The sequence below is a fragment of the Microdochium trichocladiopsis genome (genome assembly GCF_020744255.1).
Source record: "Microdochium trichocladiopsis strain MPI-CAGE-CH-0230 chromosome Unknown B0I36scaffold_2, whole genome shotgun sequence".
Lineage (NCBI taxonomy): Eukaryota > Fungi > Ascomycota > Sordariomycetes > Xylariales > Microdochiaceae > Microdochium > Microdochium trichocladiopsis.
The window spans coordinates 3,678,100-3,692,173 of NW_025763545.1; the positions used below are offsets into that span (position 1 = coordinate 3,678,100).

The 14,074-nt window shown below is 55.2% G+C and overlaps 3 protein-coding genes and 2 non-coding genes across 5 annotated transcripts; 3 read left to right on the forward strand and 2 right to left on the reverse strand.

Moving 5' to 3' along the window:
* Positions 1-1,779: 1,779 nt before the first annotated feature.
* On the forward strand, positions 1,780-1,852 carry B0I36DRAFT_t32. The gene has a single exon. It is a non-coding gene; the product is annotated as a tRNA-Lys (tRNA).
* On the reverse strand, positions 1,833-3,313 carry B0I36DRAFT_315794 (uncharacterized protein). The gene has a single exon (XM_046152915.1). It carries the CDS (start codon positions 2,943-2,945, stop codon positions 2,208-2,210), a length of 738 nt encoding a protein of 245 aa, XP_046017333.1. The 5' UTR covers positions 2,946-3,313; the 3' UTR covers positions 1,833-2,207.
* B0I36DRAFT_t33 lies at positions 1,942-2,014 on the forward strand. The gene has a single exon. It is a non-coding gene; the product is annotated as a tRNA-Lys (tRNA).
* Positions 3,314-3,787: 474 nt separating the features above from the next.
* On the forward strand, positions 3,788-6,657 carry B0I36DRAFT_77003 (uncharacterized protein). Its single transcript, XM_046163346.1, has 2 exons — positions 3,788-4,153; positions 4,229-6,657. The coding sequence occupies exons 1-2, from the start codon at positions 4,114-4,116 to the stop codon at positions 6,415-6,417; spliced, it is 2,229 nt and encodes a 742-aa protein (XP_046017334.1). The 5' UTR covers positions 3,788-4,113; the 3' UTR covers positions 6,418-6,657.
* Positions 6,658-7,160: 503 nt separating this feature from the next.
* Positions 7,161-10,145, reverse strand: B0I36DRAFT_315796 (P-loop containing nucleoside triphosphate hydrolase protein). The gene is made up of 2 exons (XM_046152916.1): positions 8,047-10,145; positions 7,161-7,951 (listed from the first exon to the last, which is right to left on the reverse strand). The coding sequence occupies exons 1-2, from the start codon at positions 10,081-10,083 to the stop codon at positions 7,613-7,615; spliced, it is 2,376 nt and encodes a 791-aa protein (XP_046017335.1). The 5' UTR covers positions 10,084-10,145; the 3' UTR covers positions 7,161-7,612.
* Positions 10,146-14,074: the final 3,929 nt, after the last annotated feature.

Genomic DNA, 14,074 nt, shown 5'->3' on the forward strand with positions numbered 1-14,074 from the left:
AGAGGCGCGCCCGCAGGTCGTGATGGCATAAAGCTTGGCACGTCAGTAGGGAATCCTTTCCCGTACCTGAAGGCTGTGAAGCCCACAGAACCCACGTCGTCCCGGTCTCTTGGTATTTCAAGACCAGCTCGGCCGGCCGGCCGGCAGGCCAGGCACAAGGGCGTGTGGCATTCTCCCGCATGACGTGCGGTTCGTCCGGATCGTGACGGGGTTCACGACGTGGACCGTGCCGTGGTGTTGGTCCACGTCGGTCATCGCGAAACGCGCGTCGTGGAAGAGTGGCAGGGAAGTGTGGTGGGCCATAGTTGCCTGTATTATCGACACACGACCTTGGAAGGGAACAAAAAAAAAGGTGGATAGCCACAGAGGAGGGCGTGTTGGAAGAGGCCTCTCTCTCCCTTTCTGAAACCAGACAACGGTGAAGGCGAAGAACTCTTGGCAGGACTTACAGCGCAGTGATATGATCATCCGGTGCGAGGTCCGCGTTGTAACCTTGCTCACCACTGGAGCGGAGCGGGTTGCCTTGGCCGGACCTCAAACAACTCAGGGTGCAAGCGATGCTTCCTCACTCCCGTTTTGAAGTCGAATGCACCTTCATCCTTACTTTTAAATCTGGTTTCTGTGTGCAACGTTGGCATACCCTCGGTCTGATATCTGATTGTCACCTTATCACGAGGCGTCCTGACCATATGATGCCACTCCGGACCGATTCAGAGCAGACAAATCTAATTATAGACATACCCATACCGCTCTACACCACCCAGTCGAGGGCGCGTTGGCCATTGCGAAACAAAAGGTCCCGCGCGGTGTTCGTGCACGGAGCATTTTCTGCCACAGATTTATCCGCAAGTAGCTGTTGAAAGCCCTGGTCCTCCTCCCACACCTGACCCAATCGACTTCTCGAACGATAGTGGACCCTGTGTGTCAATAAGATTTGCTGACCAAACGTTTACACATTCGTTTGGTGGTTGAGTCGTTGATCATGCGTGGGGGAGGCTGTACGGTCATTGACTCAGTAGGGAGGTCTGGGCTTCGGTCTATCCGGAGTAACATCGTGATGCTTGGAGCAACGTGCAGGTCGTCCTCCGGAGCCCTATCTGCTATGGTCCATCGCTTATGGAGACCGGCGATAGAGCCTCACTCCCGCCAGAGAGCATCAAGTAACCTGGAAGCTTTCCTTGATGGTGGTACTGGAATTCAGTACCTGACGGTAAGATGTTAGCCATGAGCTTGAGTCAACAGTTTGCGTTTGGCCAGATTGTCTTTTGTTTTATTTCAAGTTCAATATTATGAAGGAAAAAACCATGATCAGGCACGGCGACATATTCTTATTCATATCATCCAAAGGACGTCTAGTCCAGAGTTGTAAGCTTAAAAATGACACGACACTGCTCCAACATACAGTCTTTCTGGATGACCCTCCTGTGAGACTATCATCATCTAGAAAATATGCAATGCTGCAGCACAATTCATATATTACCTCAAACTCGGCACAGGACAACATCTCGCCAGATTTCAGAGTAAGAGTTACACGTTCCAGATGTCACCAGGGATGACCCTGCTGGAAATGAACTCACAGCTGCATGTTCAATTTGATTAGGGTCAGCTTACACTAGCAGTCTATGAAGTTACCCAGCCGCCCAAAGACTCTTGTTACCTGCAAACGCCCGCAGTATCGCCTTCACCGGGCTCGGAGTAACACGGTGTGGTCATCGTAGGACTGACAGCATATATAAGGCGCACAATAATCAACTCAACATTTTGATCTTTACGAACCAGGTCGGGATAGTTTAATGGTTAGAATTCACGTATCTTCCTCGTGCGATGCATGGTTCGATTCCTGCTCCCGGCGAGATGACAATCAGCACCCAGCGTGTCCTATGATTGCTCGTTCTCTGTGCATCCTGCGCTCCTTGGCGCTCCTTGACCCTCCATGGATTGGTCGGGATGGTTCAATGGCCAGAATTCACGCTTTTTAGGCGTGAGATGCATGGTTCGATTCCTGCTCCCGGCGAGAGATGTTCTTTTTGGTCTCGAGCGACCCCAGACACCGTCCAACAATATCGTGCCCAAGCTATGCGTTGTGGTCGGCCATTGACTTCCTCAATGAAAGCTTTGCTGGCTGATAGGCCATGATTATATGGGCCGGGAGGTCGGTTTCGAGCCCGCGGGACTGATTCATGCAGGCAAGTCTCGCGAGGACTGGATCAGTCCTTGTTGATACGCTTCCAGACCTCGCTCTCAGCCGAGGCAAGCTTCTCGCCGGCACCGGACGCCCACTTCTTGGCCGCGTTCCAGATGCCCTCGGATTCGCCGTCGCTATAAGGGTCATGCGGGTCTGACGCCATGGGCGAAGGCTGATACCGGGAGGGGCCAGTTGTGCCGGCTCCAGGCGGCTGGTAACCTGGAGGCACATATCCGAGGTTCGCAGGCGCTGGTCCGCCCTGGTAGCCTGCGGTATCTGACGATGGCAGGGTACCAGTCTGCTGAGCTGGGTAGAGCCCGGCTGGCGGAGGAATCCCCATCTGTGGTGGAGGCGGCACGAATTTCTCGCCAGCTTTGGGAGGTGGCGGAAGCTTGCTGCGTGCACTGGAAGCAGTGCCGGTAGGCGCGGGAGCTACGTAGCCAGAGCCAGGTGCGATGGGAGCGTTGCCAGGCTGTGGTGGTGCCGGTCCGTCGTCATTGGCGGCGGCGGTTGTCCTTGTGGGCGCGGGCGCGACATCCGCGGGAGTATAGGCGCTGGCAGCAGCTGTAGGAGCAGGCGGTCTTGCTCCGGGCTGGGCAGCGGGATAATGTGATGATGAGCCAGCTGCTGCCGTTGTTGTTGCAGGAGGACCGTTCTCAGGACGCGGAGCTTGGCCGCCGGGAGCAGCGGTCTGAGGCGTGGCGCCAGACGGCTTGGCCGCCACGATGGGACTGTTGACGAAGGTTGTAACGGGCGGCATTCTGAGTGGAAAGGGCCTGGAAAAGGAGAAATCCGCTTGATGGTGACTGCACTATCTTCGTGTGGTCCTCAAGGCTTGCTACTTTGGGCCTTCTGGAGTAGACAGTGTGGTGGGCTGCAGTACGCGTAGTTCAGCTTTGCCCAGCAAACAAATCTCTAATATGTCCGCCTTGAATGTTGGATATGAAAGACTGGCGTGAAGGACGTCTATGGTATGTTTGGAGTAAAGCTGGCCAGAGTTGGGGCGTGTGGACGTCAAGCTTTCTGGGGGAGCAGCGATCCTACGTCATTGGCGTGACAGGGTGCCGAATCAATGTTGCGCGTCAAGCACGTCGTGAATGAATGGGCTTGAGTGTGCCTGGACGGGCTGGAGGGTTGGTTTTGACACATGAGAGACGGCGCACTACTTATACACGCTAGCATTTTGTGGCAAGCTGTCATGAACTGTATTTTTGAGCAGCCTCACGCCTCCCTGTGTTAGTCGAGACATCCATGGCCTCCAGGCAGCCAGCAACAACCACCCAGTGTAAATTGTACAACTACGTATTCATCCCATGCCCACAACCATACAGAGCACACTCCGGAGGCTCCACCCACTGGTTGCCAACATGGCTTCAGTCATCTTGGCTGGCTGCCCATTAGCCTGCCTGCTCCAAGGGGGTGAGAAGTTGACTTGCACTGACGGAGTCGCCTGTGATGCTGGTGATGGTTGATGCTGTGTACAGGGTAAGCTGTGAAGATGCATGCATGCCGAGGCGGGTCGCGCTACTGTAGCGGCCCCCGGGCGGCTGCCCTGCCAGGCACCTCCAGGGCTTTGGCTGTGGTCGCTCACCACTGCGGCGGCGCGCGATGGCGCCCGGCGTACTCGCGCGTGGGTGAGCGGGATGGCACCGCACAACACCAACCGACCAAAGGGAGCACGCCGGCTGAGCAGCTTCTTCCTTCTTCTGCTGCGCGCCCAAGCTCGACCACCTCTCCCACACATCGCAGGCGACGCCCCCGACGGCGCAAGACATGCCGCCTGCCTCCCAGCCACAGACCCCTCTCCTCTCGTAATAGACCGGCCGCAAAACCCCAAAACTGCGACAATCCCCATCCATCCCGGTGGACATCGCCAGCTCCGAAGACCCGTCACGCCAAGCATCTGGTGATCCCACATCGCCGCAACCATGGTCGGCAAGGTCAGCGAGCGCGTCCTCCTGCGGGAAGGTAAGCCAACAATCCGAGGCAACCATCGCAATTGGTCTTGTAGCCGAGACTAATATCCACGTCTCCATCGTCCAGGACTGGAGCGTACCGACAATGGCATGCGCCAGACGAGCTGGCCCGATGTCATCCCAATCAACCAGAAAAACTACTACACAGACTACATGAAGCGCGACGACCAGGTCCTCGCCCTCAGACTCCAGACCGAGGCCCAGAGAGACCGTCTCGTCCAGAACGCCAAAGACCGTGATCGCGCCCTGGCCCGAGGCGCCAACGGCGAGTTACCATTACCCACAGACGCCGCAGAGCTCCAGCAAGAAGATGACGCTCAAGCCCCATCCGATGGCTTCGATCCTTCCAGGATCATCGTCATACATCCTGGAAGCCAGAACCTGCGCATCGGCTTCGCCAGCGACGCCCTCCCCAAGACGATACCCATGACTCTGGCGACAAAGTTTCCCCAGACAGAGTCGGAGGCTTACGAAGCCCTCCCGCGGCGGCAGTTCGAGGCCAAGACACAGGACCAACAGTACGGCGAGGAGTGGTCGAAGAAGTTCCAAAAGATGTCCAACGACCTCAAGATCGATATGCGCGCCAACAAGCGCAAGGTTCTACCCAACTCCAAAGAGCTGGTCGTCAACTATAACCGGCGCACCGAGCCAGAAGAGATCCAGAAGCACAACGACCCCGTGGAGATCGAGTGGACAGATGTCGGCATGCTCGAGGACCCGACATCCCTGGCATCGTGTTTTATTGGCAATGCGGCACAACGCGTGCCTGACGACTCACAGCCCAAGTTCAAGCTCTGGTGGCCAATACAGCACGGCTGGTTGAACGAGGACTCCTACTCAACCGCTGAGCACCTCTTTGACGACTTGGAGACACTCATTGACAAGGCGATACGACAAGAGCTCGGCCTGACGCAAACGAGCTCGTGGAAGAACTACAGCTGCGTGATCGTCATCCCCGACCTCTACGACAAGAAATATGTCGAGCAAATCCTCAAATCATGCATGATATGGTTCGAGTTCAGCAGGATATGTTTCGTGCAGGAGAGCATGGCTGCCAGTTTTGGTGCAGGCTACACGCAAGCCTGTGTCGTGGACGTTGGCGCACAGAAGACCTCAATTGCTTGTGTCGAGGACGGACTTATCCTAGAAGACTCACGCATCAACCTCAAGTACGGCGGCTTTGACGTGACGGAGACCTTCATCAAGATGATGCTATATGACAACTTCCCATACCAGAAGATCAACCTGCAGAGACGTTACGACTTCTTGCTCGCAGAAGAGCTCAAGATCAAGCACTGCACAATGTCACAAGCCGACATCTCTGTCCAGCTCTACCAGTTCCACCTTCGGGCGCCAAATCAGCCCACCTACAAGTACCAGTTCAAGACGTATGACGAAGTCATCCTCTCGGCGATGGGTTACTATGAGCCCGAGATCTTCGACAACTCCACCAAACTCCGAGGCAGGAGGAAACTGATGGATCGGTCATATAACGCATATGACGTGGATATGCCCGACGACCCTTCGTCTGCTGCACAGCATGCCATTCTGGCTCTTGTCAAGCCGTCCATGGCCTTAGCACCCAATGGTGCTCCGGTGAACTCAGCCGGCGCAACAGATCCGCTGGCCACACCAAGCAAAGAAAAGTCACACTTCAATTTCCTCAGCCGACCAGACCTGAACGGCACACCGGGTGGCTCCGCAGCCGCATCCCCAGCACCCGAGGGGTCAAACACGCCTGTGCCACCTGCCTTCCAGTTTTCCGCCAATGGTGGCGGTGCCACGGACAGCCCGGCACCCAACGGCAACGCCCGCAACGGGGCCTCCCCGGCCCCGCCGCCGGGGATGTTTGTCGACGCGACGCAGCGCACCTTGCGTGACCTCGCCAATGAGCGCGACTCTGTGCTGCCCGTAGCCCCCCTGGACATTGCGGTCCTGACGAGCATCCAGAATGCCGCCAAGGGCGACGACAAGAAGCTGCGCGACTTCCTGGGCTCCATCATGGTCGTCGGCGGCGGGTCCAAGACCCCAATGTTCACGCAGACCCTCGAGGAGAAGCTGCGCGCCCGCAGGCCGGACCTGCTCGACCGCATCCTGGTGTCGCGCAGCGCAAAGGACATGGACGAGCAGGTCGTCGCGTGGAAGGGCGCCTCGGTCTTTGCCAAGCTGTCCACAAACGACTCGTGGATCAACCCGTTCGAGTACGAGCGCCTGGGGGCTAGAGTGCTGCACCACAAGGTTCTTTGGGCTTGGTAATGGTAGATTTTCATGTTTCTTTTTTGGAGAGAGGGAGGGTACAGCAGCGCATGAAGGGAAGGGGGTGAGATGTTCAGCTGGTTTTTTGAAAGGCAAGGGTTGGAGAGGGCGAAAAGAGCAGCCGCGGAACCCGGAATGAGACCGGTATATTCTGGGGCTTTAAAAGGCCAGCAGCAGCAAAGTGCGCGAGAAATCTAGACCTGGTTACCACCACCACCACCACCATACATCTTCGAGTGGACGACTTTGCCACGTTGATCCTGCTACCCATGTGCATGCGTGATTTTGCCCTGCATTGAACAGCTCTTGCGATATCGCCTTGCGCAGCTTGAGCGATCTCGCGTGTAAGAGAGAATCCTAGGTAACGAATTCTGAGGGTTTTTCACTTCTGCCAATAAAAAAGAAAAAAACATTTGCTCGCCCGCGAGAACAATTTGTGTTCATCCCAGTGCCCCAGAGGCTGTGTGGGCAAGTGGTCCCCGTCCATGCTGTCTCTGGCATTCGCTCGAACTGATATCTCTGATACCAAGTCGAAACGACCTGTGCTGGAGCTCGTGTCATGTACAAGTATGTAGCCCAGGCCATCATCTCGAGTAGGTCCTTGGCAGTGTATGACCGCCTGCCTGGCCTTGTTCAAAAGCGGAATTAATACTTGGCGAGACATTCATCGATCAACGGGAGTTCACCAGTCATTTTTTGCGACGCGCACATCAGGAGGTCACAAGTAGATACATAATTCTTTCATTCCCGTTCGGTTCCAGTGGGCTATGGCAAGATGTAGTGGGATGTGTGTGTTCAATATCGCGGGTAGCACGCGTCGGCGTTGCCCTCTCCTGGCTGCGCCCCTCAATTGAGTTCGTGTGCTCCATGGCTGCCAACTTTTTCCCATCGTGGCACGTGCCCAAGAGCGCGGAGCAGAAAAATGACGCGCTTGTGTGGATAAGCCGAGAGGAGCAAGATGCAAAAGTGACGTCTGCAAAAAAACAAAAGAAGAGAAAACACGCATGCTTTAGGGGTATCTCTCATTGCAAAGCATCCTTCCTTGCCGAACGCCAGCCAAAAGGTTTTGCAAAAAAAAACAGACATGATGCAATAACCACCTCCGTGCAAATGAGCGCCATATTGAGGATCACAGCAAGAAACGAAGTTCCAAGGACATGGTAGTCCGATTCTTCCTTGACTGAGAAATTCCTCCTTAGTCGCTGAGGAAAGGGTTCTTCGCCTTCCTTGCCTGTTGTGATGCTGGTGGGGGAGGAACTGAAGAGCTGGGGTTTGCTGGCGCGCCTTGGGGAGGCGCCGATGATGGCGGAGGTGCGAGACTGCTTCGACGCTTGGGAGCGTCCTGAATTGCGGTTGTTGCCCAGCCTGGCAAAGGTTTGAACCTCTGACCATTAGTCTGTGGCGTAGACGAGCCGTTTGTCCTGCGTGCCATCACCGCCTCCATAGCAGCTCGGTCACTCAGGTGATACGGCTTCTGTGTGGAAGCTGACCCGTCAGGCACGGATCTCATGCGGTCCAGCCTAGCCGGGAAATGCTATTGCGATGAATACGGGTTAGTCTGCACTTCTGTAGAGGTAGGGTGTCACGGTGGTAGATGGGGTGGGCAAGGTTGACGTGGACTGTTCATACTTGAGGATCGGCGCGGTTAACCTGCGGCTCAGCGAGGAGGGTCTCCCACTGCGAGGCAACCATCTGCCTCCACTGCTCCCGCAGTCGTGTAATGCTCGCAGGGTTCATAGTGACTAGAGCCTCCGGGCTGACAATGCCACCACAAATAGCCTGGACGAATCGCTCATCGCAAGCCGCCTCCAGAATGACGTTCCTGAGCATCTTGATTTGCTCTGGTGCCTCGACATCCGACTCCTTTTGAGCCACTAGATCTGCGATCTTGTTCGCTGTGTTCGCGCGTTGTTCGGCCTCGGCTGGTCGCACGGGCGGTGGGCCAGCCTGAGTGAAAGCACGTTTGAGTTCTCCCCTGAAGGATCGATGCTGAGATAGGTAGTAGTCAGCCGAGCCAGGCTCACGTGTGCTCGTGGAAGCTCCTGCGATTGGGGCGAGCGGCACCGCAGATCCTGCTGGAACATGTTGACCATTCGCCTGTAAGTGCGACGAACCAGGCGATTGCGAAGCTACGGAAGCTGCAGAAGCTGGAAGCGGAGGTGAAGGTATGGGGGCTGTCACCGTTGTAGAACCGCCCTCTATCGGCGTTGCCGTAGCTGGAGGACTGGACCGGGTGATGTCCACACGACCTTCTGACAACGAGGTCGTCTGAATGTGCGATAGCTGCGGTCCTTGCACGGGACCCACTACCTGTGCCGAGGACGGAACTAAGTGCATCCTCAGAAGCTGGTCAGCTTCTGCCTGGTCCTCGGCAGAAACTTCTGTGACTTCGACTTCTTCCTCCTCGAATATGTCCATTGTCGTGACAGATCGGATCCCAGCACGCAGGCGCGTAGAATCAAGGATAGCATCGAGAACTCTGTCAAGTCCACGGACCTTTTCTACGTCCTTAACGGGCGGGTCTGTGGGCATGTCGAGGAATTCGGCGAATTCCCTCGCCTTGGAAATAGGGTTTTTCTTGTCGACAACTCTTTGCGCAAGCTGCGTCTTGAAGACAACTCGATCCAGCATCTTCTCCTCGAAAGTACCACCGCAAATCAGACGATAGACGAAGACTGGTTTGGTCTGTCCTATACGATACGAGCGGCCGATCGCCTGCTGCTCTTCTTGCGGATTGAACTTGAAGTCGAATATGATAACTCTGTTTGCGCCTGTGATGTTGAGGCCGAGACCGCCCGCCGTCGTGGAGATCAGGAAGACCTTACTTCTGGCCTTGTTGAAATTCTTGACCATATCTTGTCTAAGGCGCATCTTGGTTTTTCCGTCCAGTCGGTCGTGGCCGATCCTCTCCAAGTTCAAGGTATTCTGCAGATGGTCGAGTGTAGGTATAGACCGGGAGAAGACCAGGACAGAGTCGCCGCAGGCCAGGCTCTCTCTAACGATCGACAGAAAGATCTCGGTCTTCCAGGCTAGAATGCTGTCCTGGGAACCGCTATCCATGCTCTTCAGCAACGTGCGCTCCTTTGAGACAAGACCCGGCTTGCAGTCGACATTTACTGACGCATCCTCCGCATCGCGGTTGACATTTATTGTCGCATCGTCCGCATCCTCTTCAGCGCTATCAGTTCTTTCTTGGTTGGTCTGGATACTGCCCGTCTGTCCATCCTCTTCCGGGAGCCAATGCTTGAAGCACTTTGGGTGCGCGCACAGCAGCGCAAGGACGTTGAGCCATTTGAAAATAGTGGTGTTAGATGTTGAGCTGTCAAGCAAATCACCTCGCTGATGCTTGATCAGCAGCTCATACGCTTTGCGTTGCAGGTCCGTCAGTGGCATGACGATGACGAATTCTGTTTTCGTAGGAATGCTGTTCTTGAGAACGCCCAACGTTTTGCGGTCAACTTTTGGGGCGACCATCTTCTTGATCGCAGTGAGTCTCGCAAACATCTTTCGTCGCTGAGCCGCACTGCTGCTAATCTGGAGTCCTTCGTGAATGGGGATCGCAAATTCTTGCTTGAACGATTTGAGATCAGAGAGGAAACCGGGCGCAATCCAGTTAACCATGGCATGGTACTCCTCGACTTTGTTTGCCAGAGGCGAGCCGGTCATGGCGATTCGATTTTGAGTAGTGAAGTTGGCCGTAGCTGTGTGCACCTGCGTGTTCGGGTTCTTCATCTTGTGGGCTTCATCCGCTACCACAAGATTTGGCCGCTCCTGTAGGATAGGTCTCAGTTGCTCGTTGCTAACGAGCGAACTCAGCAGGGTGTAGGGGATCAATAGTACGCCACCCTCTTCGTCCCATTCGTGAATCATGCGAGCTCTTTCATCAGAAGAGGTTGATCCCGCGTCGATCTTCCAGAAGTGCCCTAAGTGGTGATTCTCAGGAGTCCAACACAGGATTTCGTCGTACCAGTTATTGATCAGCGATGGCGGGCAGAGGATGAGAAAGCGTGTCTCGCGAAGGTCCTCCGGGATCTGAGAGCGAATGCTTTCGTCTTCAGAGTTTGAACAATCTGCAAGAGCCACGAGGAGGGTGATGACCTGCAAGGTCTTTCCCAAGCCCATCGTGTGGGCTAAGAGGCAACCCTGGCGATTTCCGCCCCTCTGCGTGATCAAATTCCACATGAATCGCACTCCCTCGACCTGGTGCATCTTGATGTACTTGGCAATGTCGGGATGCACATAGATCAGCGCATCATCATCTTCTTTGCTCTCGTTGATGATGAACTGGCTGTCTGCGTTGTTGCCAAGTGCTTCCATTTTGGCCCTGAAGGCCTTAACCCTGGCGGCTTGTTCAGCACCAAGCACGCGCGCCGTCTTTCGCAAGTCGCGGCCGACTATGTCGACAGCCCTCGTCCGAATCTTTTTGCGGGGCGTAGATTTCGTCGGCGAATCCTGGTCCTGGTCCTGATCTTGGTCCTGATTCGATTCAGCTTCATCTTCTTGCTCGATGTCAGAGTCCATGCTCAAGTCTGCCCCTTGTTTGGCAAGGGCTTCCTCAAACATCTTTTTGATCGACTCTACCTCCGTGCAATAGAAGCGATCCGAAAGACTGACGAGGAATTGAGCAAAGGCCGGGGACGCTTCTGAATTTCTCTCATCTACTTGTGACAACCGGTCGTCTCTGTCAGCAGCAGTGGTCTCTACCATGACCGCCATTGCTTCTGGGGCCTGCCCATTCCAGACATCAAACAGTCGGATAAGGCGGTATGCAACCCTGACAGCTTGAGCCTGATCGTCGTCGTCATCGTCAGGATAGTCATTCTTCGCCCAATATGGCTTGACATAGAGGTCCCAGAGGTGCTGGTCGAGAACCTTGGCGGCCGTGAAGATGATATTGATTATCATGTCATCGAACCTGTCTATGGCTTTGGCCACACGTTTGCGCAGCTTGTCGAGGTCGCTCAGGTCCATCCACAAGAAGCTCTGTCTGTCTCTAACAGGAGAGGACGTGCGGCGCTTACGCCCTGATGCAAGAGAGCTTGTTGGTGTCATTTCTTTCTTGATCACACGCCTCATGCCACTTGCTGCGGTTTGACTGTTTGCTTGCTCCTTGTGAACTGGAGTGCGCGGTACTGGAGGGTTTGGACGGAGGTCGTCAGGAGGTGGACTGCTGGTAAGGTCAATGACGTCGTGAGGAGCGAAACCACGTGCCCTTCCGAGATCGGTGTCGGGATGTGACGATGGAATATCGGCGACTGACGAGGCGCCTCGCTCTGCGATATCGTGGTCATCAGCAGGTGCCCGTCCATTGTCGTTTGTAGCCGACAATTCCTCCCCCGTTACCTCGTCATCTTGCACGTCAATGAGATCTTCGACAACACCGTCCATTGGCGTATCGACAGTAGGCAAGTCCACGTCGTTCATGTGGGCCACTCCTGAAGGAGTCTGTGTAGATAGTCCTTGTCCAGCAATATCTGATCCCCCTGAAATTTGCGTGCTTACTTCAAGCTCGGGTTGGGGCGGGGAGTCGGGTCCTGTCGAGGGCCTCGAAGCACGCTCATCATCTACATCCATGGCAGTTTGGGCCGAGCGATTGTCTGGCATGCTGACATCCCCATCGTCGATGAAACCGAAGTCATCGTATTCGTCCTCACTGGTCAAGATTTCCTCGTCATGCTCGTTCAAAGGCTGGGCATTCTGATGACGCTGTGACAGCCTTGCTCGTGCCTGCCGGGTTGGTATGTCGGGCGCTGAGACCAATTGGATGACGTCCAACTCCCAACGGGCAGCCTCTAAATCATGAACCGTAGCTTCGAAATTGCCGGCCATTGCATCGACGTCGGTCGTTGAGCGCCACTCCTGCCCCAAGAACTGTTGCTTGATGCGAGCAAGCCGGTGCTCAAGGTGAGCCAAGCGTTGCCGCGCGAGTTGTGTCGCTTTGTGAAGTTGTGGACCACGACTGCGTTTCCAGATCTGATAAGCGGTACGGGTGAGTCGAGGGAGCTTCCGCTCCAACCATGTGTTGCGATGCGTTTCTATCAAGTCCTCGATGACGACGGCGACCTGGTCCAAAGATAATTTGGTTGGCATCGCCTTCGTCTCATGAGCCTCTTTCTCCATCTCTTCCCAGGTATCGGTATCATAGCCTTCCTCATCGTCTGATTGGCCATACAGAGGCAGAACTTCATTAAGCTCCGGATCATCCAGCCCTTCGACCATGTCCAGCTTTGATCTCCTGGCACGCGCGCTGGCCCGACGCGGGCGCATGCGCCGTTTGCTGATGCGGTATGCCTGGATTTGTCTGCCGACGGGCGCAACCTGATGCCGCACAAAGCTCCAGCTGTCGTCCTCTCCAACTATGGTGTCACCCTTGAGGGAGTATACACCATCGATGAAATCCATTCTGCTGACGCCTGTCGGCCCCAGATAAGGTCGAGCAACTGAGGCCGGCCGCGAGGCTGCCTTCGGCAAGGCACGAAAGCCTGTGACAACATCAGCTGCAGTTGGAATGTTTCTGTTGATGTTGTCAGGGTTGATTTCAGACGAGATCATTTGTGGTGCAACGCGACGTTTTTTCTTCGGACTGAGGACCACAGGTGGCGTTACTGCACGGGAGGACTGGCCACCAGGAAGCTGGGAAATGGGATGTCCAGTGGTCGGTGCAGGTGCCACACCAGCCGTAGATGCAGCTTCTGGTGCCCCCGAGGTACCTGGTGTGTCTTGAGATGGCTCACGATCAAGTCTCATGCGTAGACGCCGCCGGGCGTCGGCCAGATCCTCTTCGTCGGGCTCTCTCTTTCGAGATTGGGCGGGAGGGCCCTCGCTCGCAGTATCGTCGATTTCATCCTGCTCTGCGTTCTTGCGTTGTCGCTGCTTCCAGCCACGACTTTTCCTTCGGAGTTGCTGGACTGCATCGTTGAGTGTCGTGATTTGATTCTTGGGCTTGATCCCAAAATCTTTCCATAACGTGGCTAAATCAGACTCGAGCAAGGCGAAGCCTTCCATTCCGTATTCGCGAAGCTGTTCTTCAAACCACTTGGGCTCTGGCAGCCTTGGGGGGTCACGAATGGGTGTCCAGGTACGCGTGGTACTACAGAACTCCTTTACCACCCGATCGATGTCCCAAAACCAAGGGTCGTCCATGATGGATAATGGTGCTCATACCAGCAAGAACACATTGAGTGGGGTCTACAAATGACTGCGCTGCGACATCACTGTGCAGGTCACGGCGAGTCAGCAACTCAATGCTCCTACAGTGGTTCGCTCTCTCATTGAAGCCAGTCATCCGGACGGAGCGATCAAGGGTCAAGACGAACCTAGACGAGAGACAGACAAGCCTATGGAAGGGATTGACTGGAGAAAGCTGGCACCGAATGATGGGCAAGTGCAAGCGAAATCCTTGGGGTTTCTGTCGAGATCCTGAGAAGGAGATGTGTTCTCGATGATGAGTGTCTGCCGTGCGCGATTGCAACACTGAGCACGAGACTGATTATCGTCCGAAACGACAAAAAAGAACGGCAATAAGGCAGGCTTGCGTATTGTGATTGTGAAGCCTTTGTGACTGCTGTGGCGGTCCAGATTGTCTCTCGAAAGAAAAGCCGCGTTCTACAGGTGAAGACGGCTACCAATTTGGACGCAGATGATGTAGTAGGTGAGA

Coding starts and splice junctions, on each gene's coding strand:
- B0I36DRAFT_315794 (XM_046152915.1), bottom strand. CDS start 2,945: ATGCCGCCCGTTACAACCTTCGTCAACAGTCCCATCGTGGCGGCCAAG.
- B0I36DRAFT_77003 (XM_046163346.1), top strand. CDS start 4,114: ATGGTCGGCAAGGTCAGCGAGCGCGTCCTCCTGCGGGAAG. Junction 4,154..4,228: donor GCGCGTCCTCCTGCGGGAAG/GTAAGCCAACAA, acceptor TCCATCGTCCAG/GACTGGAGCGTACCGACAAT.
- B0I36DRAFT_315796 (XM_046152916.1), bottom strand. CDS start 10,083: ATGACCGGCTCGCCTCTGGCAAACAAAGTCGAGGAGTACCATGCCATG. Junction 7,952..8,046: donor TTAACCGCGCCGATCCTCAA/GTATGAACAGTC, acceptor TCATCGCAATAG/CATTTCCCGGCTAGGCTGGA.